General features: G+C 35.4%; 1 protein-coding gene across 2 annotated transcripts in view; it reads left to right on the forward strand.

Moving 5' to 3' along the window:
- Positions 1-24,522, forward strand: part of Ubr3 (Ubr3 ubiquitin ligase) — a 542,232-nt gene that overhangs the window by 347,815 nt on the left and 169,895 nt on the right. For both annotated transcript variants that reach the window (XM_090394146.1, XM_090394147.1), the window contains exon 21: positions 16,014-16,102. In XM_090394146.1, coding sequence (XP_090250272.1) covers positions 16,014-16,102 — 89 coding nt within the window. The remainder of the gene's footprint in view (positions 1-16,013; positions 16,103-24,522) is intronic.

Genomic DNA, 24,522 nt, shown 5'->3' on the forward strand with positions numbered 1-24,522 from the left:
ATTTAATATATGATATGGTTAACAAATACAAGAACTCTATTTTAAAATGGAACTATACAATTAACTTAACACATCTTCTTAGGTCACTGATGCTAATTCAATGTTCTAACTTTCATATACTATTCACCGTCTCAAAAAAACACAAATCTTCTTATCTCAAGTTAATATAACAATTTCACATTTTATTCAGTCTTCACAAATCTATCAGCTCAATGTTTATATTCACAGCAGGCAATAAACTACGTAAGCTATATTCCAAGCAAATATATTCCCGGATCTTGAGCATCGGAGATATATTACAGTTAATGCTAGAATAGAGAAACTTATACAACTACTCTTACCAGACAAATTCTTCAATACATCAAATTATTGAGAGAGCACTTATGAATTAACTTAATTAACATTAGCGGAACACACATAACAAATATTCTCCATAGTTAAAACTGTATTACTGTAAGTCGCACTTCACTATTCCAAACAACAGTAATTGGGTACTAATATCTTTTCCTGTTCACTTTTCTCCAAGTAATCAATATAACCTTTTCCTAGGGCAACATAGAATTTAATCGTAATCCAGATTAACTAGAACTAATCAGAATTTTCGCATTGAGTGTCCAGTTTCCTTTTATCTGATTACGGCATCAACCTTTCTTCATAACAACAGCAGATTTCGCTTATAACATTAAACTTTATGTTTCACTACTTATAGGTTCACTTCCGAACACTATACTCATAAATTTCTTCCCTGAGGATTATATAATCTTGGTTCCGCAAAATTCTCTCCTCACTCCTTAATAATAATTCTTCTCTTCCTTTCTATCTTATCCATGACCTTCCTTCCTCTCTCTCTTTCTCTCTATCTAACCTTCTAACTATGACCTTCACTCCCACCTTTCGTTCGAACGCCACGCTCTACTCCACTCGTGGTTGTTTACGCGTGCGTCTCCATGACAACAGACTGCATGTAAACATTTCGCTAATGTAATGTATGGTCTATTATTATTCATGAGTGATTACATAACATTAAATATTTCACAAATAAAAACAACAGAATATTTAAGCTACTTCTTTAACTTTTTGATTACGTATACAGTTAAATATAAATTAACACTTTACTTTACACCACATATATTTAGTTATACAAAATTCTAAACATATTATTATTTCATAAACTAATAATAGGTCAGGTTTTGAATAAATTTTTAATTAGTAATTCTTATTTAAGGAATAAGGGTCAAAGCTGTATAACTGAGAGGAGACCTCCACATAGCCTTTAAAGGAATGCGGAGAACCGACCAGGGCTTCTGACCTAATGTCCAATCCTCACCTTCTCGTGGTGCACCCTGTTGGGTATCTACTTTGATACTGAACGAACGAGGATGGGCTGGCAATTTGGGATTTAGCCGACCAAATTGTATTCTTATTGGTTAAACCAAAATAAAAAACGATGGTACAACATGACAAAATTTCATGCCGGCTGGGGAGTCGCCTGGTTAAACAAGGCCCTGGTTGTTTTCGCCAGGGAACCAGGGCGAACAGCGAAAAGTCAGCTACTGGAACAAATCTGAAAACAAACCCCAACTCAACATCACCAGAGTTAAAGATCGGTACTATCAACGTAAGAAGCCTGAATGGCAAAGAAATGGAGCTTGCTGACGAATTAGATAAGTACCAGATCGACATAATAGGGGTGACTGAAACAAAAAAGACCAAAACTGGTGAGATCTTTCTGAGCAATAAATACAAAATGTTATATTCAGGTAATAACAATCAAGGAAAAGAAGGAGTAGCCATAGTATTCAACACAAAATACGAGGCTAATCTTCTTGAATGGCAGTCAGTCTCAAGTAGAGTAATGTGGGCAAATATGAGAATGGGGAACTGGACAATGAGACTTATTTGTGCCTATGGTCCCACAGAAGGTTCTACTAAGGTAGAAGTGGAGGAATTTTTTGAGGCTTTAGAAAAAGCAACTGACACAATGAAAAAGGAAAAGTTGGTCCTTGTTGGGGATCTAAATAGTAGAGTAGGAAATGATTGTGAGACATACAAAAATATTTTGGGAAAATTTGGAGAAAAGAGCAAAGCTAATAATAATGGCAAATATCTGTTGGATTTCTGCTCAGGACATGGACTGGTTATTACTAACACCATGTTCCAACATAAAAATGTGCACAAATTCACATGGAGAGAAGAGGCTAGGAATAAGAAAAGTCTCATTGACTTATTGTTGATAGTGATGTTTTCTCCCTGGTGCAGGACACCAGAGTGTACAGAGGATTTGAAATTGGAAGTGATCACTATTTAGTCTTGAGCAGGATAAAATTGAATTTCATATTGAAAAGAATAACATGTAAGAAAGTTTTAAAGCGAATAAAAGTTGAGCAGCTCTCAGATGTAAACTGTAGACTAAAATACAGAAATATTATTGAAAAGAAAATGAAAGAGTTTGAGAACAGGAATCAAACCTTGGAGATTCAGTGGCAAACTCTGAAGGAAACATTGATTGATTCTGCAAGAGAGGCATGTGGTGAGGTTGTGTGCAAAGATAAAAAAATCAGAACTCCCTGGTGGACACAGGAAGTTAAAGAGGCAGTGAAGGAAAAGAAGAAAGCATATCAAAAGTTCCTGGCAAATAAGTCAGCTTTTACTCTTACAGAATACAGAGACAAGTGTAAGAAAGCTAAACAGTGTGTAAAACTAGCTAAACAAAAGTCATGGGAGGACTTTGGCAAGAATATAGAAAATAAATATCAAGAAGGTGGCAAAATATTCTGGAGGTTGTTGAAGAAGCTTAGGAATGGAGGAAAGAGTGCTGTAAAAGGAATTAGAGATGATAAAGGTGAAATGAAAACACAGGAGAAAAAGATATCCTTGAAGTATGGAGTAATTACTTTGAAAAACTGCTAAATGAAACAAGCAGTGATGACAGCACAGTGATAAAAAAACACTGACCAGGCATGCAGTCAGGAATACATATCCATACTTGAAGTAGAAAAAGCCATCAAAGGCTTGAAATGTGGAAAGGCAGCAGGAGTAGATGATATTCGACCAGAAATGCTGAAGTATGGTGGTATAAGAGTCTTACAGTGGCTGCACTGCATAGTTCAGAAAGCCTGGACAGAGGGACGAATTCCCGATGATTGGAGTAGAGCTCTCATAGTACCCATATATAAAAAGGGAAATAAAACTGAATGTGAGAATTACAGAGGTATTTCCCTACTGAGTGTTCCTGGCAAGATCTATGCAAGTATACTTGAGAAACGTTTGAGAAGAATTGTTGAAGAAAAGCTTGGTGAAGAACAAGCTGGATTCAGGCCAAATAGAGGCCTTCAGGATCAGATCTTCACTTTACGACAAATAGTCGAGAAAGCAAGGGAATATAACAAAGATCTGTATTTAAGTTTTGTCGATTTGGAAAAGGCCTATGACAAGGTGCCAAGAGAGAAGCTATTCAATACGCTGCAGTTATATGGTGTCAATGGGGCATTATATCAAGCAATACTTAGTCTTTATTTGAGTTGTGAGTCAGCAGTTAGAATTGAAGGAAGTACAGGAAGATGGTTTAATGTTAAATCTGGTGTGAGACAAGGATGTACATTATCCCCTCTGTTATTCATTATCTATATGGATCACATTATGAAGGAATGTGGTATTAAACCTGATATCAAAATTGAGATGTTAATGTCAGCTCTTTGCTTTATGCGGATGATGTTATACTTCTAAATAAATCCGCTACAAGTCTGCAAGATTCTCTGACTAAATTGAATAACTGTTGTAATAGATATGGTATGAAGGTCAGCAATAAAAAGACAAAGACAGTGAAAATAGGCAGAATCATTGAAAATGTCAACTGTGTTGTGAATGGAGAACCTGTGGAACAAGTAAAACATTTCAGCTACTTAGGCACAATTTTTACTGAAGATGGTAAACTAAATATAGAAATAGACAACAGAATCAGCAAAGCTGGTATCGTGGGAAGTCAATTGAATAAATTCATATGGAATAAGAAAGAAATTAGTCGGAACACTAAATTAGCTGTATACAAGACTGTGTTCAAACCAATTTTAACTTATGGATCTGAGAGCTGGGTCAGAAGTAAAACACTTGACCAAAGACTAAAGACCGCAGATATGAGAGTCCTGAGAAAGATTAGAGGCGTGAACAGATGGCATCAATGGCAATATCATATTAAAAATGAGGATATTAGGAAAGAACTTGACATTGTCAGCATCCAGGAATGCGTTAGCAGAGCTAATCTCAGATGGTATGGTCACTTAAATAGAATGGGAGAGGAAAGATTAGCAAAACAAGTGTTCTCTGCCAGGTTGGCAGGAAAACGACCCAGAGGAAGACCAAGATATAGGTGGATTGATACGGTAGAAAGTGCCTTAGACGATAGAAATATAAGATCTGATAATGTTGGAGTCTTGACAAGTAACAGACTGATTTGGAGGAAAATTGTAGATAGGAAGTTAGTAATGATGTAATTTTTTCATGTAGTACTGTCATATCCTGTACACCCCTTGAGGGTACATGGCAGGAATTTGATGATGATGATGATGATAAATAAATTTATATGAGCCATGATTAATATTTAAATAGGCAATGTTAAATGTGAATGAAAAATAATAAATTACATAACATGGCTTCATTCACAATTTAACACTACTGCATTGCATTTTGTGCACTGTTTTGTACACTTCTTTGGGAGAGTTTATATGTATATAAGTTAAATGACAAGAGATCTTTACTGTATCATTAATTTGATTCCTATTAACTGTAATACAGTAATAATCACTTGTCATTTAACTTATATATATATATAAAATCTCCTTAAGTGTACAAAACTAATTAAGAAACACAGTACCAATAAAGTTTTTTAGCTCAGAATTATATGGTCTCTATACCAGAACTCTGAATCATATTTCAAACATGAATTAACATGGTATTCAGAGATTTTCTGTAGTCTCTAATGAAACATGACAGTTGCTTTGACTATAAAGTCCAAAAGAGCTGTTATGTCAGTGAAATTCTTAATCAAGAGCATTCATAAAATGTGAATATAAAGGCTCTCTTTGAGCATGATCCATTAACCAAAATGATTAATACCAAAGTCATGTCCTTATAATCCTTTGATCATGTTCATCATCATCATCAAATTCCTGACATATACCCTCAAGGGGTGTACAGGATATGATATTACTACATGAAAAATTTACATCATTACTAACTTCCTATCTACAATTTTCCTCCAAATCAGTCTGTCACTTGTCAAGACTCCAATATTATCATTATCAGATCTTATATTTCTATCGTCTAAGGCACATTGTACCGTATCAATCCACCTATATCTTGGTCTTCCTCTGGGTCGTTTTCCTGCCAACCTGGCAGAGAACACTTGTTTTGCTAATCTTTCCTCGCCCATTCTGTTTAAGTGACCATACCACCTGAGATTAGCTCTGCTAATGCATTCCTGAATGCCGACAATGTCAAGTTCTTTCCTAATAATCTCGTTTTTAATATGATATTGCCATTGATGCCATCTGTTCACGCCTCTAATCTTTTTCAGGACTCTCATATCTGCGGTCTCTAGTCTTTGGTCAAGTGTTTTACTTCTGACCCAGTTCTCAGATCCATAAGTTAAAACTGGTTTGAACACTGTCTTGTATACAGCTAATTTAGTGTTCCAACTAATTTCTCTCTTATTCCATATGAATTTATTCAATTGACTTCCTACCATACCAGCTTTGTTGATTCTGTTGTCTATTTCCATATTTAATTTACCACCTTCACTAAAAATCGTGCCTAAGTAGCTGAAATGTTTTACTTGTTCCACAGGTTCCCCATTGACAACACAGTTGATATTTTCATTGTCTTTGTCTTTTTAATGCTCACCTTCATACCACATCTATTACAACAGTTATTCAATTTAGTCAGGAACTCTTGCAAACTTGTAGTGGATTTATTTAGAAGTATAACATTGTCTGCATAAAGCAAAGAGCTGACATTAACATCTCCAATTCTGATATCATGTTTAATAGGGAGAAAACATCACTATCAACAATAACATAGTCAATGAGACTTTTCTTATTCCTTGCCTCTTCTCTCCGTGTGAATTTGTGCACATTTTTATGTTAGAATATGATGTTAGTAATAACCAGTCCATGACCTGAGCAGAAATCCAACTGGTATTTGCCATTATTATTGGCTTTGCTCTTTTCTCCAAATTTTCCCGAAATATTTTTGTATGTCTGACAATCATTTCCTACTCTGCTATTTATATCCTCAACAAGGACCAACTTTTCCTTTTTCATTGTGTGAGTTGCTTTTTCTAAAGCATCAAAACATTTCTCCACTTCTACCTTAGTAGAACCCTGTGTTGGACCATAGGCACAAATAGGTCTCATTGTCCAATTCCCCATTCTTATATTTGCCCACATCACTCTACTTGAGACTGCCTGCCATTTAAGAAGATTAGCCTCATATTTTGTGTTGAATACTATGGCTGTTCCTTCTTTTCCTTGATTGTCATTGCCTGAATATAACATTTTGTATTTATTGCTCAGAAAGATCTCACCAGTTTTTGTCTTTTTTGTTTCAGTCACCCCTATTATATCGATCTGGTACTTATCTAATTCGTCAGCTAGCTCCATTTCTTTGCCATTCAGGCTTCTTATGTTGATAGTACCGATCTTTAATGCTGGTGATGTTGAGTTGGAGTGTGCTTTCAGATTTGTTCCAGTAGCTGACTTTTCGCTGTTTGCCCTGGTTCCCTGGCGAAAACAACCAGGGCCTTGTTTAACCAGGCGACTCCCCAGCCATCATGAAATTTTGTCATGTTGTACCATAATTTTCTATATTGGTTTAAGCCAATAAGAATACAATTTGGTCGGCTAAATCCCAAATTGCCAGCCCATCGCCGTTCGTTCAGTATCCAGGTAGATACCCAACAGGGTGTACCACGAGAAGGTGAGGATTGGACATTAGGTCAGAAGCCCTGGTGGGTTCTCCGTATTCCTTTAAAGGCTATGTGGAGGTCTCCTCTCAGTTATACAGCTTTGACCCTTAAGCATCCCGATTATGTTCATAACCTTTAAAGTTTCAAAAGACAAATATTAAGGGGTTGAAAAATTTGCACTGTCTCACCAGCCAGGCGACTGTCTCACATTCTCTACCCTGGTCACCTAATATAATCACAGTTGCATGTTTATTCCTGAATCTGATCAGTTTATTAACTTTTGAATGCTATGAGACTAATTTTGCTAATATGGCTAATTTTAACCTGTGTAACCACTAGTATTGAAGCTAACATGTCAACTGCTTATGTATTATTGTGCTAACTAGTTACATGTTGATCAGTGTGTGAAGAAAAAATTTCATTCATTATATAAGTGATGATACAAAACCATTTGTTATTTATTCTATTAATAATACCAGCCTTCACAGTTTTCACTACACTTTTGCTCCTAAGTATATCTTGAATTGCTTTTATGACAAAAAAAAAAAAAAAACACAAATTATAAAAAATACAATTATAAATAAACTTTGAAAACACTCAGTATCGTATAAACTCTCAATAAATAAATGAACATATAAGGTTCCACACATATAACTACATTAGTGCATTTCTTAATTCTGATTGGCTCTGAAACATTGTCAGATGGAGAGGGACAGTGATGTCACACAACATAGCAGCAACTTAAAAAAACAGTTGAAAAAAATATTTAGGTTAGAATCAGTATAATGAAATATTTTCATTATACTGATGTCAGCCCCCCCCCATGAAATATTGAAATATTTCATGGGGGGGGGCTGACAAATATGCTTGCCTGTGTCAAGTCAATTTTGCCAACTGACAAATAGCTTCAGATTGGACTAAACAGAATATCTTATTTAATTTTTAGAAAGCACAGTAAAATATGTGTAATATAAAGGGCAATTCCAGTTACAAAAATTAATGTAAAAAATTATATTTTCCAAAAAAAAAAAAACAATGTCATTTTTACTATTCTTCCTGTTTTTATTATTTATTTACTTCTTCTTCTTCTTCTTGGAATAATTCTCACATAAAGGAAATGTTCTCCAAACAACAATACAATACCATTGGTCACCTTATGAAATTCCTATTGATTTATTGGACATATCCTTTAAAAAATACAAGGGAAAATGTTGAGCAAGTACATTATTTTGTGATGAGTAGGATTTTGCATAATTTGTCAAGTCCTCTCTCTCTCTCTCTCTCTCTCTCTCTCTCTCTATATATATATATATATATATATATATATATATAAAGAGAGAGAGAGTTGATAACAGGTAACAATGATCAGGAAAAGGAAAGAGTCAGTATAATATTCAACACTAAACAAAGATAAACCTCTTGAATGGCAGGCATTTTCAAGTAGCATGATATGAGTAAATTTAAATTTTGGAAATATTTGTGTCTGTGGTCCTACAGAAGGTTCCACTAAGAAAGAAGTGGAGGTATTTTTCAAGTTATTAGAGAAGGCAGTTGATAAAGAAAAGCTGAATAAAGAATAAATTAAAAGCTGGTTCTTGTTGGAAATCCTAAATCGAAAACATTTTTGCATGCCAGTTATTTATTTTCTCTAGAGGAGGAAATGAATAACTGTCATAGAGAAATGTTTTGGGCAAAATTTGGAAAAGAGTACACTAATAATATTGTTAAGTACCTGCTGGATCTCTGTTCAGAACATGGACTAGTCCTTACTAATACCATATTATTATCATTATTGTTAACACCATGAAGATGGATCTATCTCCATGGGAACAAAGTTGAGGATTTTAGATGCAGTTGTTTTTCCAATAGTGACTTATGGATGCGAGACTTGGAACCTAAAGAAGTCAGATAAGAAACGGATATCTGCTTTTGAGATGTGGTGTTATAGAAGGCTGTTGAGGATATACTGAAAGGCGTACAAATGAATGGGTGTTAGAAAAGATTAGTAGAACTTTTAGGCTCCTTAAGGATATTGACAGAAGAAAGTTAAAATATTTTGGACACATAGAAAGGATGGAAGGAGGACTTCTCAGAACAGTAATAAAAGGTAAAGTTCCTGGAAAAAGAGGCAGGGGTAGACCATCAATGAGATGGATGGATGGATGGATGGATGGATGGATGGATGGATGGATGGATGGATGGCGTGTGTGGAGTGACTGATCTTCAGAGAGTTGAGGCTGCCAGAAAAGCAAACAACAGGACTACATGGCCAGGCCTGGTGTGGAACATCATCGAGCATCGGAGTGACCATATGACATCTGTAGATGCCCAGTGAACATAGAGAGAGAGAGTTAACGCCAGATCTTCATGGAGTCATCGCGGGAGGCAAACACTGTTACACACACAAAGCCTATCAAACTGTGCTTTAAACTCGTTCAATTTATCTACATTTACAATGTCACGCAAAGCATTCCACTGCTCTCCATGCAAAGAATCTGCACCTTATGCCCTTGCTCATACCCTCGTTATACAACTTCCAGGTATGTTCCCTTGTTCTATCCCCTTATCCCATTCTAAAAAAAAATATTCCTCATTAACTTGGCAAATAGCTTCAGACTTACCCTTTACCAACTTATCTCTCTCTCTCTCTCTCTGTCTTTTTGAAGTCAGTCTGGGTTTGCCTTCCTTCTGGTGTGACTGTTTGCATTTGCTTAGCATTTCTTTGCACCTATAAAGATGTCTACATTTTATTTAGCTAATCTATTCTTCTTTTCTTTAGCTAGTTGAACCTCTAAGTTCTTAGCTGCATGCACCAGCTTCTTCCATTCCTTTCTGTCTTGAGCTTTTTCATTCCAGTTCTGAATTCTCATCTCATCTAAGTCTTTTTGGATATTATTCTCCCATTGTATCTGCTACCTCTGGGTCACTTTAGCTAATTAATTTAGTGACTTCAGCAATTTAGTTAATCTAATTAGCTAAATAAATTTAGTTAATTATTAATTGTAAATGTGTGTTTTCTTCATTAAACATCAACATGAGTTAATAATAATAATAATCCATAAATCCATGTGCTTGTTACAATTCATTGCTCAACCTTAAACCTACATATGTCAAAGTGAGCATCTTGGTGGTGAGAAGGAAGAGGACAACAGACATAGCACTTAGTTGATTCATTCTTGCATTTATAAATCAATTAAGAATATAAAAATGAAAGTTTTTTTTTTTTTCTTTATTTCTTGTATTTCCTCTCCATGTGAATTTGTACAATTCCTTGTATCAACTAATTGACCGCAATGTGCTTAATGTTGATAAAGAGCTTTGGAAAAGATAATGGCTATTTTGTGTAATGATTTAGGTGATATTGCCTTGAATTTTAGTATACTATTGTTTATTTTTGATAACTTAGTATGTGTACGTGATTATTGGCCTTGTAGATTTGTTACTGGCTTTTTTTTTTTTTTTACTGAATTTCTGCCATGAATGGTTGAACAATGAGGTCAACAGGATGAAGTATAAATGGCATGACTAGGCAAGTGGCGTGAAAATCAAATACCATTAACAATGTGGATTTTTCAAATATAGTTTGATGTTGTGAATGCAATGTGCATGCTGAAAAATGAAAGATGTATTTGTGGAGCCAAACTGAACAGGAGACAAGAAAAAGTACAGATTTGTAGAGAGTGTGATATGCTTTTAGACTACAAGTAAACAAATCGGAAAGAGATTGAAGGAATGAAATTTAGCATAAATGAAAGAAATGCAATGAAAGCTAGTGAGACCAAGGGAGAGAGAAAGAATGCAAAAATGAAAAAGCAAAAGTGAGCAAAGAGTTATTCAAAATAAATGAAATGAGGAATATGCAGAATGATATTAGACATTTAGTAAAAACAAATGAAAGGTGTGCAAAAGAATAGAATGAAAAAAAAAAAAAAAGCGTAAAAGAGATGATGAGTGATTCGAGAATAGCAGTGTATGAAGATTCCATCATTAGAAGTTTGGTTAATTAGATAGTCCATAAGATCCAGGAGGGAGAATAAGAAAGATAATTAATGATGGTTGTGGGGAACAAATGATTTAAGTGGACATAAGGAAAATGTAAGGTGAATATCATGAGGTTGAGGAGAATGGAATATAACAGTATAGTGAGAAAGGCTGTCAGTGTGTTATCAAGGTATGACAATGATGAGTTGAGATGGAGAGCCATAATCATGAATTCTGGAAGAGCTGTGCAAAAAGAAGGGAGTGCAATTTGTGAATGTATGGCATGTATTTGAGGGGAGAACGGAATTATACAGACATGATGAATTTCATTTGAATGGCTTTGGAGTTAGTGAACAGGAGAAACTGTTACTAGAGGAAAGTGCATTTTGTGATCAAAGCAAGATATCTGAAGTACTTGACAATGGAAACAGTAGTAATGTGAGAGATGAAGAGAGATGGGAATGCAAAAGGAATAGAGAAACAGGTGAAGCCTGGATGGGCAGAGATACAAGGCATAAGGAGAGTGATGTTGGGAGGAGTAATGAATGTAAGTATAAGGATAATCAGAATAGAAATGGAATAGATCAAGATATCAGTGAAGTAGTTGAGACTGAGCAGATATAAGTGGTAAGCAATAATAAAGGTGACTGGACAAGGGCAGGTGTGGTGGGAAAATATCACAATGAACAAGTGGCTTTGGTAGGACAGGACTGGTTATAGACCTAAAAGTGAACTGCTATATTTATTTACAAATGCCAGGAGTATCAGAAATAAGGAAGATCAAATTGTGCTACTGAGTTTGTCACCAAATCATTGGAATAAGTGAACAAGTGCTGCTGCTGATGATAGTAGGAGAATTATGATCACATCAGATAGACATGAAAAAAGGAAATAGTGGCAATGGTTTTGATACAGTGGTGTGAGGTGGAGGTTGACAGTAGGAGATATAGACCAGGAAATATGGAGGGTGGTGATGAAAAAATGTATAAGCAACTTTGGTTAGTAAACAAGGAAAGGGAGATTATTATGGATGATTTTAATTATGGCAGTCTAGATCAGAATGAAGAGACAGCATTTTAGAATAAGGAAAATAAATTTCTAGTGTTCTTAAGAGCCATCTCAGGCAGTAGATAAAGGAGGGCACATAAGGATCAAGAGCTTTGGATCTCTGGACATCAGTATAGAACTGTTAATTCAATGTTGCCAAGTGCAAGGTTCTGAAATATGGTTGGCAACAATGGTATGCAACGTATACACCTGGCAGGGAAATTTTGGAGCAAGTTGAAGAGACAAGAGACTCCGGAGTGGTGGTGGTAGACAAGGATCTGAGATTCAGAGGTCACATTGCAAGTTGTGAAGACATCACATCAGATTATGACAATAATGCAGAAGACTTTTAAAAAAAAAAAACAATCGGAAAGAATGTTTCTGGAAACTGCCACAGCACTACAAAATTCTCTAAACGTAAACAAATTTGGCTATATCACATTGCCAAAAATCTAAGAGACCATCAGCAAGATTCTGCCACCATACTCACAGAGGGCATCCGTTACGATTGGAGAATTTTGTAGTACCGTGGCAGTTTCTAAGAACAATCTCCCTGATTTGTAACTGTATAAATTTTTGTGTTTCTCTTTTTCTTTTTTCATACAGACTTGTTTCTGTATGAAAAGGAAGTTTTTTTTTTTTTCCAGTTTGATCCAATGATCTGTACATGGTCTGCTCAGAACAGCTGTAGTTCAGATGATGGACATATTTTCTCTGTTCTGGGTGGATATTAGCTGTTCTTCTGGTTTGTGTGAAGTATTTAAGTTTGCAAGAGCAAGGGATACTTTTTGTTATACAAAATCAAAGCGACTGTTCCCAGAATCTGCCATACCACTACAAAATTCTTCGGACCTAAACAAATTTGACTTCATCACGTTACCAAAAATCTGAAAGACCATCAGCAAGATTCCACACTGCACCCACAGAAGGTGCCAGTTGGGACTGTAACAGCCAGCCTTTTGAAATCAGTCTGTGTTTACCTTCTTTCTAGTGTGGTCATGTTCACATGCTTAGTATTTCTTTGCCTCATGAAGATGCTTTTGTCACTAAGGTGAAATATTGACTTATCTAATTTGCTAAATAAATTTAGTTATTATTTTCAGATGTGATAATAAATATCGAAGCATTTATACCAGACTATAAAAATATATAATAAAATAATCATCTTTATTTTTTGTATATCTATCCAAGCACCAATCTTCAATAAGCATTGGCAAAAGGGTGGCAGATATTCTGACATTAAAACTGTTTGCAGATATGTTATTTATTCTCGTTACTTTAACAAGTATAAACTGATGAATTGTTTTGATTTTGATTATTTCTGCTTGATATTTTTTTGATTTTCTGATTTAAAAAAAATTTAAGTAGATACAATATTCCTTCCTAGTTTATGTATAGACCCACACTTCACGATGCATATATTCAAAACTAAATTTGACAGAATAGGTTGGTTAATCCTTATTCTCAAAGTGTTCTATGCCTGTATACTGCATGTGTTCTTCCAGCTAGTTTTTGCATGTTTTGCACCTCCATATGAAAATGGATGTGATTTAAAACACCTGATAAAAATTCTTCACATCACATATAGATGATTACTTCATCCATAGTATCTCTACTGGGTCTGGCTTCCACTGATGTGACCTGAATAAAGATCGAAAAGAAAGGGTGTGGGCAGTGACCCTTTCCCATAGCACAAAGCATTATATACACCACTGAAAGTATGTACACTTTTCATTATGGGATACTCAGGCATTTAATGTGAAGTTGTTTGCCTCTATATACAAGTAGCCTAGTTGTGAAGAAACTTCATGTGCAAACTTTGTTTACAGTTGGATAAAAGATTAAACAAGAATATAATTCTTGACATTTTTTATTTAATTTATAACCAAGTGAAAAAACTTTCAAGAGAAATATTTTTATTAGTAATAATATGATTCGTTTCAAATATTTGTTAATTATTCGTCTAAAATATTAAATATTTTTATTACTTATTTTAATTTTTTTCTAAAAATTTAAAAAAAAATGTTTTTAAATTTAAAAAATATTAAACATTTATAAAAAAAAGTTAATATTAAATATAAAAATATTATATTTATTTTTATATCGGCCTGGTTGGCCGAGTGGTTAGTGTATCTGTTCTCCAACCAAAAGACTGAGGGTTCAAATCCCACCATGGGCATGGATGTTTCTAATTGTCTGTGAAAATACTAGTGATAGTAGTGGGCAGTAGATGAAGTGGTTCGCTGTAGTTGGTAAATTGAGTGGTGGAGACTGAGATTTGTAGAGTATCCAGGTGCCCTCCCTCGATGAGTCTTTGTACTCCTTGGAGGTATTACATAATAATAAATTGAGACATAAGAGGAAGAATTCATCACTTAGTTTAATTTTAATGTCTTTATTTGTAACATTTTCGCTTAATATTCAAATTAAATTACAATAAATTAATTTAGTTAATAAATTATTTTTAAATATAAAATTTAACTACAAACTAAGAACACAGAAATGGTGAGTATTAGTTAATGTAACTTACCAAAATTGAGAAAGTTTTAGGCAATTGCTTTGGTTCAATTTTGGATTTTTAATGTATGCTTCACAGCTTTCTTTGTAGTCTTTCCAGAAGAAAGTAACTTTTATGTAACATTTTGGTTTTGTTCCACTGAATCTTGTGTTTTGTAGATGATATGTGGCTAGCCAAACTAGATTTGTATTCCATATGTTAAAGGACTTTCAGAAAAAATAGCAAGATTACTTCAACAGATGAATGTACAAGTTGCTTTCAATCCGGTTCGTAAACTTAGTAGATATCATATCTCACCTAAAGACAAATATCCTCCTCTTTCATATCCTGAAGTTTTCAGAATCCTCCACTCTTGTGACTTATGTTATTATGGACCACATGTTATCTACACAGGGTTCAGTGGAACAAAACCAAAATGTTACATAAAAGTTACTTTCTTCTGGAAGACTACAAAGAAAGCTGCGAAGCACACATTCTCAACCCAAACCTGAACAAAAGCGATTGCTAAAACTTTTTCAATTTTGGGAAGTTATATTAACTGATACCCACCATTCATATGTTCCTTAATTTGTAATTAAATTTTGTTTATATTTTAAAATAATTTATCGTAATTTATTTTGAATAGCTATTAATGCAGATGGAGTTATTCTCCTTTTGCCGATAGTGCACATAATATCACACATTTTCAATTGAATTGTTGTTCTTTTTAGTGTTTTTCCTATAAATTTATTGACAATGACTTTGAAACTCAGCCAAAAATGTAACAAATAAAGACATTAAAATTAAATGTAAGTGATTCTGGTAATAATATTTTATGATGAATTTGTTAAGTATGTTAAGGCCTGTGGAAGTTTAGGTTGTATCCACAGCACTAGGCCTCTTGAAGAAAGCTGTTTTTTGGTTCGAATGTATGCTGACTAGAGGAACTATTTCTAACCCTTTCTTTGACTGGTTCCCTAGTTAGTCAGTGTCTGGCACAGGCAATCAGGTTTTTCACAGAAACTCAGGTTTTTCATCCCATAAATTTAAGAAAATTGACTGTAGAACTTGCCAAATTCAAACATTAATATACTGTGTTATAGTTAGTGACTACAAGGTGGCTACACTTTTATGCTATCTCTTCACCAGATGCCATTTATAATTACTGGTAGTCTTGGTCCAGCCATTTTTGATTGGCTACTGGTGAAGATTAAACTGCCCATCAGTCTCCAAAAGTTAGATAGGACTAAAATGGCCTTATTCACTCCCTGTAGGAGAAAAAAATATGTTAGCAGATTTAGTGGTTTGTTGGTAAATAGAGTGCCTGCTTTTTTCTGCCTGACCATAGCATCTGATTATTCTGACTTAATCCTGATTTTCATCCAAACTTAATCCTAACCCTGGTCAAAAGTCATAATTTACTGTATTTCATATCATTTCATAATTTAATGATGTTATCTGTTATCGTAATTTAACTTCTTGAAATATGATAATTTTATGATCAGTTCATTTATATATGTATTATAGGAAAAAAAGAGCAAAAGAAAGACAGCAGAAACTTATGGAAGAATTTGCTTCCCGGCAGAAAGCATTTATGCAGCAAACTATGGAAACAGGTATTTCATGTTTTTGTCCCAAAGGCATCATTTTCATAATAAGATTAATACCATTATAAATTTTAAACTCCTTGGCATTTGAACTTATTATTGTAATTTCTGTTCTTTGAAAATTTGCTTTTATGTTGATCCCACACATGAAAAATCACAAGACCTATAACGTTACAGTGCCATGTGTGGGCAAGTAATTAAGGAGAAAAATGCAGCTTGTTGATGTTTCTTAAAGAGTGGGAGGTTGTACTCAGCGGGAACAACAGTATGGGGGAGCTTGTTCCAAAGAAGAGGTGGATGGAATGAAGGAAGCTGATTAGAAGTTAGTTCAGTGTGCTTGAACCTGGATAGTGTATTGGTTTTGGCCAATGGCTGCTCTGGTTCTTCTGTGGTTAGAAGAAAGTGGAGGAATGGTAGTAGCCAATCCAGAGTTGCATTGCGAGAAGGGTAAGCTATTAAGCAGATTGCCTTCTACTGAATATTATCAAGAATTCTTAGAGAGGTCTTCTTGCGTGCCTCACCCCAAATGCCGGAATAGTACTGCAGAGTTGGACAGATCTTAGACTTATAAAGTGTTAGGAGCTGAAAGGAAGAGAAGTAATATTTAGAACGGAAAATAACCAAGCATTTTAGAGACCAAGGAGGCTATATAAGTAAGAGAAAGTTGATCTTGAAAAGAAACTAGAACATTATCAAAAATGAGAGGAGGTGAGGTAGGACTTTTCTTGAGGGTAATAAGACAGGCTCGAGTTTTTTAGCATTGAAATTTACTAAGTTGTTCTCACTCCATTCAGGATTTTGAGGTAATCAGAGTTCAAATCACTGGTTATGAAAGATTTTGAGGCATCTAACATCAAAGTTCTGCAGGGTTTATTGAATGAGGAAGAGGAATGAAGAGTACTGTCATCAGCAAAGCTGCGAATAGGATTTGAAGTCAGAGAAAAGAGGTCATTGATGTAAAGGAGGAAGAGTGTGGGTGAGAGCACAGAACCCTGAAGCACTCCAGCATTGATGGAGAAATTTGATGAGGGGAAGCCATCTGCATGACACACAGAGTGAATGACCAGTGAGGAAGCTAGCACTCAAATCACAGAGTGCAGAAGGGAGGTTATAAGATGACAGCTTGTCCAGGAGACATCGGTGCCAGACATGACCATATGGTCATGTCTGGCACCGATGGAAAGACTTGGAGAAACGCATGTTTCTCCGAGTCTTTCCATAATCTGAGTCCAAAGGTGGGTGAGATTAGCTAATAAGTTGGCTGTAGAACAAGAATGGCAAAATTCATATTAGTAATTAACTGTTGTGTCTCCAGCTAATGAAGAAGCTGGTTGGCGATACGCTTCTCCATCACTTTTGAAAGTACTGAGGTGAGTGCAATGGGATGATGGGGTGACTTTTGTCTCCCTTTTTGGGTATGTGGATGTGGGCTTGCTTCCATGCTGTTGGGCAGATGCCAGTAGAATATGAAAGTTTATATAGACGATACAGTATGGGTGTCAATTCTAAAGAACAAGCCTTGAGCACAACCTGATGAATATCATCTGTACCAGGAGCCTTATTAGTATTAAGATTAATGAGGGTTTTTCTGATGTCCTTTTGACAAAAGTTCAGAGGAGGCATACAGTGGACACTTTGTGGAAGTACAAGAGGTGATTTGCTTTGGTCCTCCAGGCAGGAGTTGGAGGAAAAAAATTATTGCAAGAGGGTCCTGCCTTTTCCTTGGGTGAGGTTACCATAATGCCATCAGGATGCAAGAGAGGTGGCAACCTCGTAGGGTAGAAGTTATGCCCAACAGGCAGCAAGGAACCAGAAAGCTTTAGCAGGAGGCAAGTTTATTGCATTTCATTCTTATGAAGTCTGCTTTAGAATCATTGATAACTTTTTTTTACACTTGCTTTTGTCTGTTGTTGTGCAAGCCGAATGGGAAGCTGGAATTTTTAATGTAAGCCATTGAATATAAGCTGCATCTGAATGGCAGAGGCACATTTTTTGCCAGAGGTTTGCAGTGAAGTGGGAATGAAGGCTCTCATTCTAGTGAGGATTATTTCAGTTATTAGTTCAGTGCAGCTGTTTGGATCATGAGCGTGAAAGCAGTAATCCGAGGAAAAGCAGCCTAAAAATTCCAGAAAAATTACTGAAATTGCTGAAATTACTTGTCTTTTTCTAGCTGAAAAAGTTCTGATAGGGACAGAAAAGGATTGCCTAAAACAGGATAGAACATATTAACAGAATTCATAATGCCTAATTTAAAACTCGAGGAACGTAAATTATTGGTTTCAGATTCAGTAAATTTGAATTTTTTTGTATTTAATTTTTCCTGTTATTCTTCCACTGAACACTTATTTCGCTAACCAAATCCTCACCTGTCCTATTTAAATGAATGCCATAGATTAGCTCTGCTCACTCACTCACTCTAGAATACTAATTATGTCAAGTTCTTTTCTAATGCTTAAACTTTTTCTATGATTCTTCTGGTGGTGTCATCTATTCACTTTACTGATTTTTCTCTGAACTCTGGTATGTTCTTAAATGGAACCTAACTTTCAGATCCATGGAGTTAATTTTTTTTTTTTTTTTAACACAGGCTTACATACTAATAGTTTGGTGTTTTACTTATGCCTTATTCTGTATAACATATTGAGTTAGCACTCCACAATACTAACTTCACTTAATCTGTTATCTGTTTCCTTATTTGATTTGTTGTCTTTGCTAAAAATTGTGACCAAAGAGCTGATATATTTTACTTGTTCTGTAGTTTTGGAGGGTCACAACAGTATCATTTGCTATCCAGCTCTATACCTAGAAATTAAAAACCATTCTCTGGTGAATTCACCTGAGATGCCTTGCAGTATAACTGCAGGACATGTTGCCAGTATGTCCTGCAGTTATTCAAGAAAACATCTTGAAATAAGTTTGAGAGAGAATTCAAAGTTCATTATGTCCATTTAACTTTGCTGACACCATATGCCTCTAAAGAATACAGTTCTTGAGGTAAATTTTGATACAATGTGGTACTCTTCCTGAAACAGACAAATTAAGTCTTTGTTTTTCAGATTGGTGGACAGCTTTCTCATGATGGAGGGTAGTGAATGACTGCCCATCACCCAAAACCTGTATGTCAATAATTACTAAAATGCACTTTTTCCCTTTATTACAATATCAGACTTACTCAATTCAGTGTTATTCTGATAGTGGTGGTGGTACAAGGTATGGGGTTATTACTGTTATCCAACTTTTGTTCTTTGATCTATTCTCTGCAACCAGAAACATTGCATTGTGTCTTCTGACATATATTCCATGTATATGTGATAGCAATGTGAACAAGTTTCTCTATTATGATACCCTGCTAACACGCTATCTTCTTTATATGACCATTCCTGGTCAGATAATTGACCATAATCATCAAATACATCAAAAACATCAAACTTCGTAATATATCCAGCTAATTGAAGATTATGATATCTTTCTGCTGAAAGACTGTTATCAGCATGTACTTTATACTGATTTTAATAGATAAGCAGAGATTTTCCTTGGTCATCTCTGCTGTAGCTAGAGGAAATAAATTATGCTTGAGAAGTCAGCTTTGTATTTATGTTCTGTTACAGAGAATACTATATAGATAAAACAGAGAAGTCAAAGTGCATTTGAACAAATAAGAAGAGGTCCAATTTTTCAGAATGTTGAGAGTAATAAAAACTGCAGATGAATGCTATGGAACAAATAAGCCAGAGCACATAAAAAAAAGAGAGGTTCTAGACTTAGAATTTTCTGACATGGAATATCAATTCATTGAAGGGCACAAATGGGAACAGGGGTCACCTTTTCATGAGGGTTGCAGAAGGATTCATAGCAAATATTTGTCAAAGCATATATATAATCCTTATGAGAGAATGAAGTTATACAGAATATTATAGTTTTGGACAGAGAAGATGAACTGCAGTAGTTAATGTTTGAATTTGATATCCATTCAAGAACAAGAGGGGAAGTCTGGATGTTTGTTAGTCACTGTTAGAGTGGGCACTTGGGTAATGTATGGATTTCAGTTTTGGAAAATAGGTAATCCCCCCCCCCCCCCAATAACTTCATCAAAGCTGTTCCAGCTTCATTGTAGGTTTAGCACATCATTGCATATATATTCATTTTTAGGACATCCCATACTTTTTTTTTTTTAATTTATCACAATGTTTATTTGCTAGTCATATGCTTAATGTTTACTCAGTCTACTATTCCTGTTTTTAATTGAGATTTACTTGCATTGTTATTTTACCTGTTTTATGGAGAGGTACATTGTGAGTTACTTGTGAACAAACACTGTAGGTTATCATTATCTTTATTTAAATTAATCAGAGGTTGGTTAATTATGATTATCATACTTAGCAGAATGTGGTATTATTATATGTTAACTGTCAAAGGAAAAATTGTGTATCATGCAATATGCACATTTTCTGTGTACAGGCAAAATTGGACTATGCCAGTAATTGCCCTAATATGCAAAGAGACTGTTAGATGTGGAATACCTGTATTTCATATATAATGTTCTACAAAAATAAATAAATAAATTTCATTTAGCTATTGTCAGACTGTACTTTTAAGTACTATGTACAAAACTTTCTAGTAATTCATCTTTAAAATTAAATTTCAATTATTGCATCTCTGAAAATATGAGTTCTCTGTACTTCATTGGTATTGATACATTTGGTCGGAAAAACCAAAAGACTCGGGTTTGAATCCCATCTAGGATGCAAAGAACCTTTATCAGCACTTTTCACCTGAACATGAGTCATATGGAGGCAGCAGGATTTGTTCTTCTGGAAACTCAGATTTTTTTCTTCTTGCAGAACAGGCAAATTAACCAGGTGGACAAATGCATTTTACAGATAATGTAGATAGGATTAACCACCCTATCATAAGTAATAGTCAGGTTTCAGAAGCCAGTTGCTTGACTGTGACAAGTCATTGAGCTTAACTTTTTTCTTTTCTTTTTTTTTTAAGCGTTAGTACTGTCATTAGTTTCTCTAAAAGATTTGTAGGTGATGGTGGTGGCATGTCTGAATTTCTAAGTTTCCAGAAGAACAAATCCTGCCACCTCCATATGACTCATGTTCAGGTGAAAAGTGCTGAAAATATGAAATCTTCAGATATCTAGAACGGGAGATTAAGAACCCTCATTTAGAAATTATGAAACAAAGTATAGATTGTCATGAAAACTATTTTTGCAACATCTCATATATGGTAAAGCTAACAGACTGGTATGTTTCACTAGGTTATAAGGGAAACACCATTATGGTGCTCAATCATTAAGCTTACCTTTGTAATCCTTTTGATTGTACTACTTACCTCCCTATTGAATATAATCCTACCAGCTCTCAGATTAGAACTCTCCACAGACTCCTTAAGAAAGTCACTTCTTGGCCTGTGGAAGTCACTAACAAACTAAAACCTTATAACTCTAGACCCCCCCCGATTATATGGACTCCCAAAAATACATAAAGAAAATGTGCCATTACGTCCCATAGTGGATGGCATTGATTCCTCCACATATAAATTAGCCAAATATTTAGCCAAAACGCACACACACTATACTGGCAACACACCATCACACATAAAAAATTCAGCCCACTTTAAAGCCAGTATAGGAAACCTCTCACTCCAACACACTGACATAATGGTCAGTTTTGATGTCTCCTCCCTATTCACTAATGTCCCACTCAAAGAAACCTAGAGCTCATCCAAGCCAAGTTTCTTCCCGATATCTCAGCCCTATTTCAGTTCACAATGAACTCAGGCTATTTCATTTGGCAAGGAAAATTCTACAAACAGATAGAGGGGACATCCATGGATTCACCACTTTCCCCACCCTTGGCCAATTTCTTTATGGAGACCTTTGAAGAGAAAGCCTTAAACTCCGCCCCACAAAAACCCACTATTTGGCTTCGATATGTTGATGATGTGTTCGCTATTTGGCCACATGGCTCAAATACACTCCACCCCTTCCTAACACACTTAAACAACCAACACCCCAGAGTCCAGCTCACCTTAGAAAAAGAGGAAAACAACACCCTCCCCTTCCTAGACAATTTAATCACTCGCCAGCTTGATGGATCTTTGGTTTTCTCTGTTTACAGAAAACCCACCCATACTGGCAGATACATTCACCAGCAATCCCACCCCTCACAACAATATGGGGTTATAAAAACACTATATAACAGGGCAAAATTAATCTGCTCCGATGACAAAGCCCTAACCACTGAATTAAACCACATCCTCAACACTTTCTTAGCCAATGGCTATAACCCCAAAAAAATACTAAAACCAGTAAACCACAACTCCCCCCTCCCCTCCACAATAAAGATTACACCAAATCTATCACCATCCCCTACATCCAGGGCATCTCTGAGAAAATAACCAATATCCTCAAAAAATATGACCTTACTTCTTGTTACAGACCATATAAAAAGTTAGCATCCCTTATCCGCTCTACCAAAGACCAACCACTTCCCCTAGACCTACCTGGTGTATACCAGGTCCCTTGCAGCTGCAAATTGTCCTACTTTGGCCAAACAGGCAGGACAGCAAATATCAGGATTTTAGAACACAAAGACTACATCCAGTTTCACCAGTACAGCCACTCTGGGCTGGCAGACCATGCCTTAGATACCCACCATAGAATTCGTTGGAAGAAAACTAAAATAATACACCGCAGCAAGTTTAAGTACGAAAGATTATTCAAGGAATCATCAGCAGCTCTTTCAAACCTCAACAAATTTGGGTGCATGAAACTACCCCAAATTTGGGAGACTTACATTATGAGAACTTCAGCCCAACGGCCAAGACAACAAAATTAGCCCGCCAGAGGGCACCATTAGGACTTTAGCAATATTAGTTTCTTGCCTTCTTCCTCATTTGCTTTTGTTAGTGCCTGCGTGCACATACCATATTTTTATGTTCCTGAAGATGGCAACGTGACATTGCCGAAATATAGAAGTTATTCGTTAAAGTTGCCTTTAATTAATATCCTTCATATGCACTGTTAATTCTGTAAGCTAATTACCAGTTATGTATGACCAACGTATAAGCCTTGCTACTAGAACTAGGTTATAGCTGATAGTTTTTCAAAGTAATAACAGGTAATTAACGAAGAAGTATGTTAGATGTAAAAATATTATAGCGAAAACAGTTGCTAAACCACTAAGTAATGGATGGAGGAGAGAGAGAGAGAGAGAGATCATCTCTTCTGTCATGTCATGTAGAATATAAACTGCCACAGTAATAACACTGGTGATTTTTGGAATAATAAGTTCAAGGTATCACCAGATCTAATTAGTGATTTTGAAGCCTCATGTAAAATCAGGTCCTAGTTTCATTTAAGGGTGTTGTGTAAAAAAGATGACAATAGGATTCTTTGAAATGATGCATGCGTGCATACACACACACACACACATCACAGCATTAGTCACATACTGTTGAAATAGTTCAGTAATTTTTCTATTTATAGAAAGCCAATATATACATACATATACTGTAGAAGATATTTACAAAGCAATCACAGCATCATCCACCCAGCATTACAGTATCCTACCATTGCAATTACATTTTTAGCCACTAGCTATATCTATAAAATAGATAAAATACTAATGCACCCCTCCTAGTCACTTATCGAATACACAAGACTGTAATAAAACTATTGCTTTCCCATATATCACACACCTGAAAAAAATAATCAGAGTACTTAATAAATATAGATTCTACACCACATTCCAATACATATCAAATTAGCAACCTTCATTGAGGTGTGTATGTAGTGCCTTCCATGTGAATTGGTTTACTATGGACATAAAGGGAAGATCTGCTGATGTTCACCTCAGCAGATCTTCCCTAACATAAATACATTCACTACTATTGTTATGGCAAGTCAGGACTACAGACCATGAATGGCATTGCATGTTGATAGTGATTAATACCATTATTTGTACATGGTGAATTAAGTAATGGAAATAGCAGATTGAGGGGAGTGGAGTATCTTGTCATATAACTGAAAATTCTTTGTCAATCCATATGAAATATCATTGACAAATAAGTTAATCAGTAAGGTCCAAGATCAGAACCTGGCAGTGCACCACAGGTTACTTTTTCTTTTTGGAAACACCTCCATCCGCAGGTATTCAGAGAGGATGTCTTCTCCATCTAACAGTTTGTTTTCTGTTTATATTGCCAACTTCTCATGTGGCATTCCTTCAAATGCCTTTGCAATGTCCAGTCACTGTCTCATATGAATATCACTGTATATGGGCCTTCCTTATCCAACACATTCATCACTTTATCATAAAATGTAAGTAGATTGTCAAAGCAAGACCCACCTTTCCTATACTCATGCTTATCATCATAGCAAATCCTGTGTCCATCAGCTAAGTTCTGTATTCTATTCC

Source organism: Typopeltis vanoorti, chromosome 6, assembly GCF_054136105.1.
Source record: "Typopeltis vanoorti isolate ZY-2024b chromosome 6, IOZ_Tvanoo_1.0, whole genome shotgun sequence".
NCBI classification, from domain to species: Eukaryota; Metazoa; Arthropoda; class Arachnida; order Uropygi; family Thelyphonidae; genus Typopeltis; species Typopeltis vanoorti.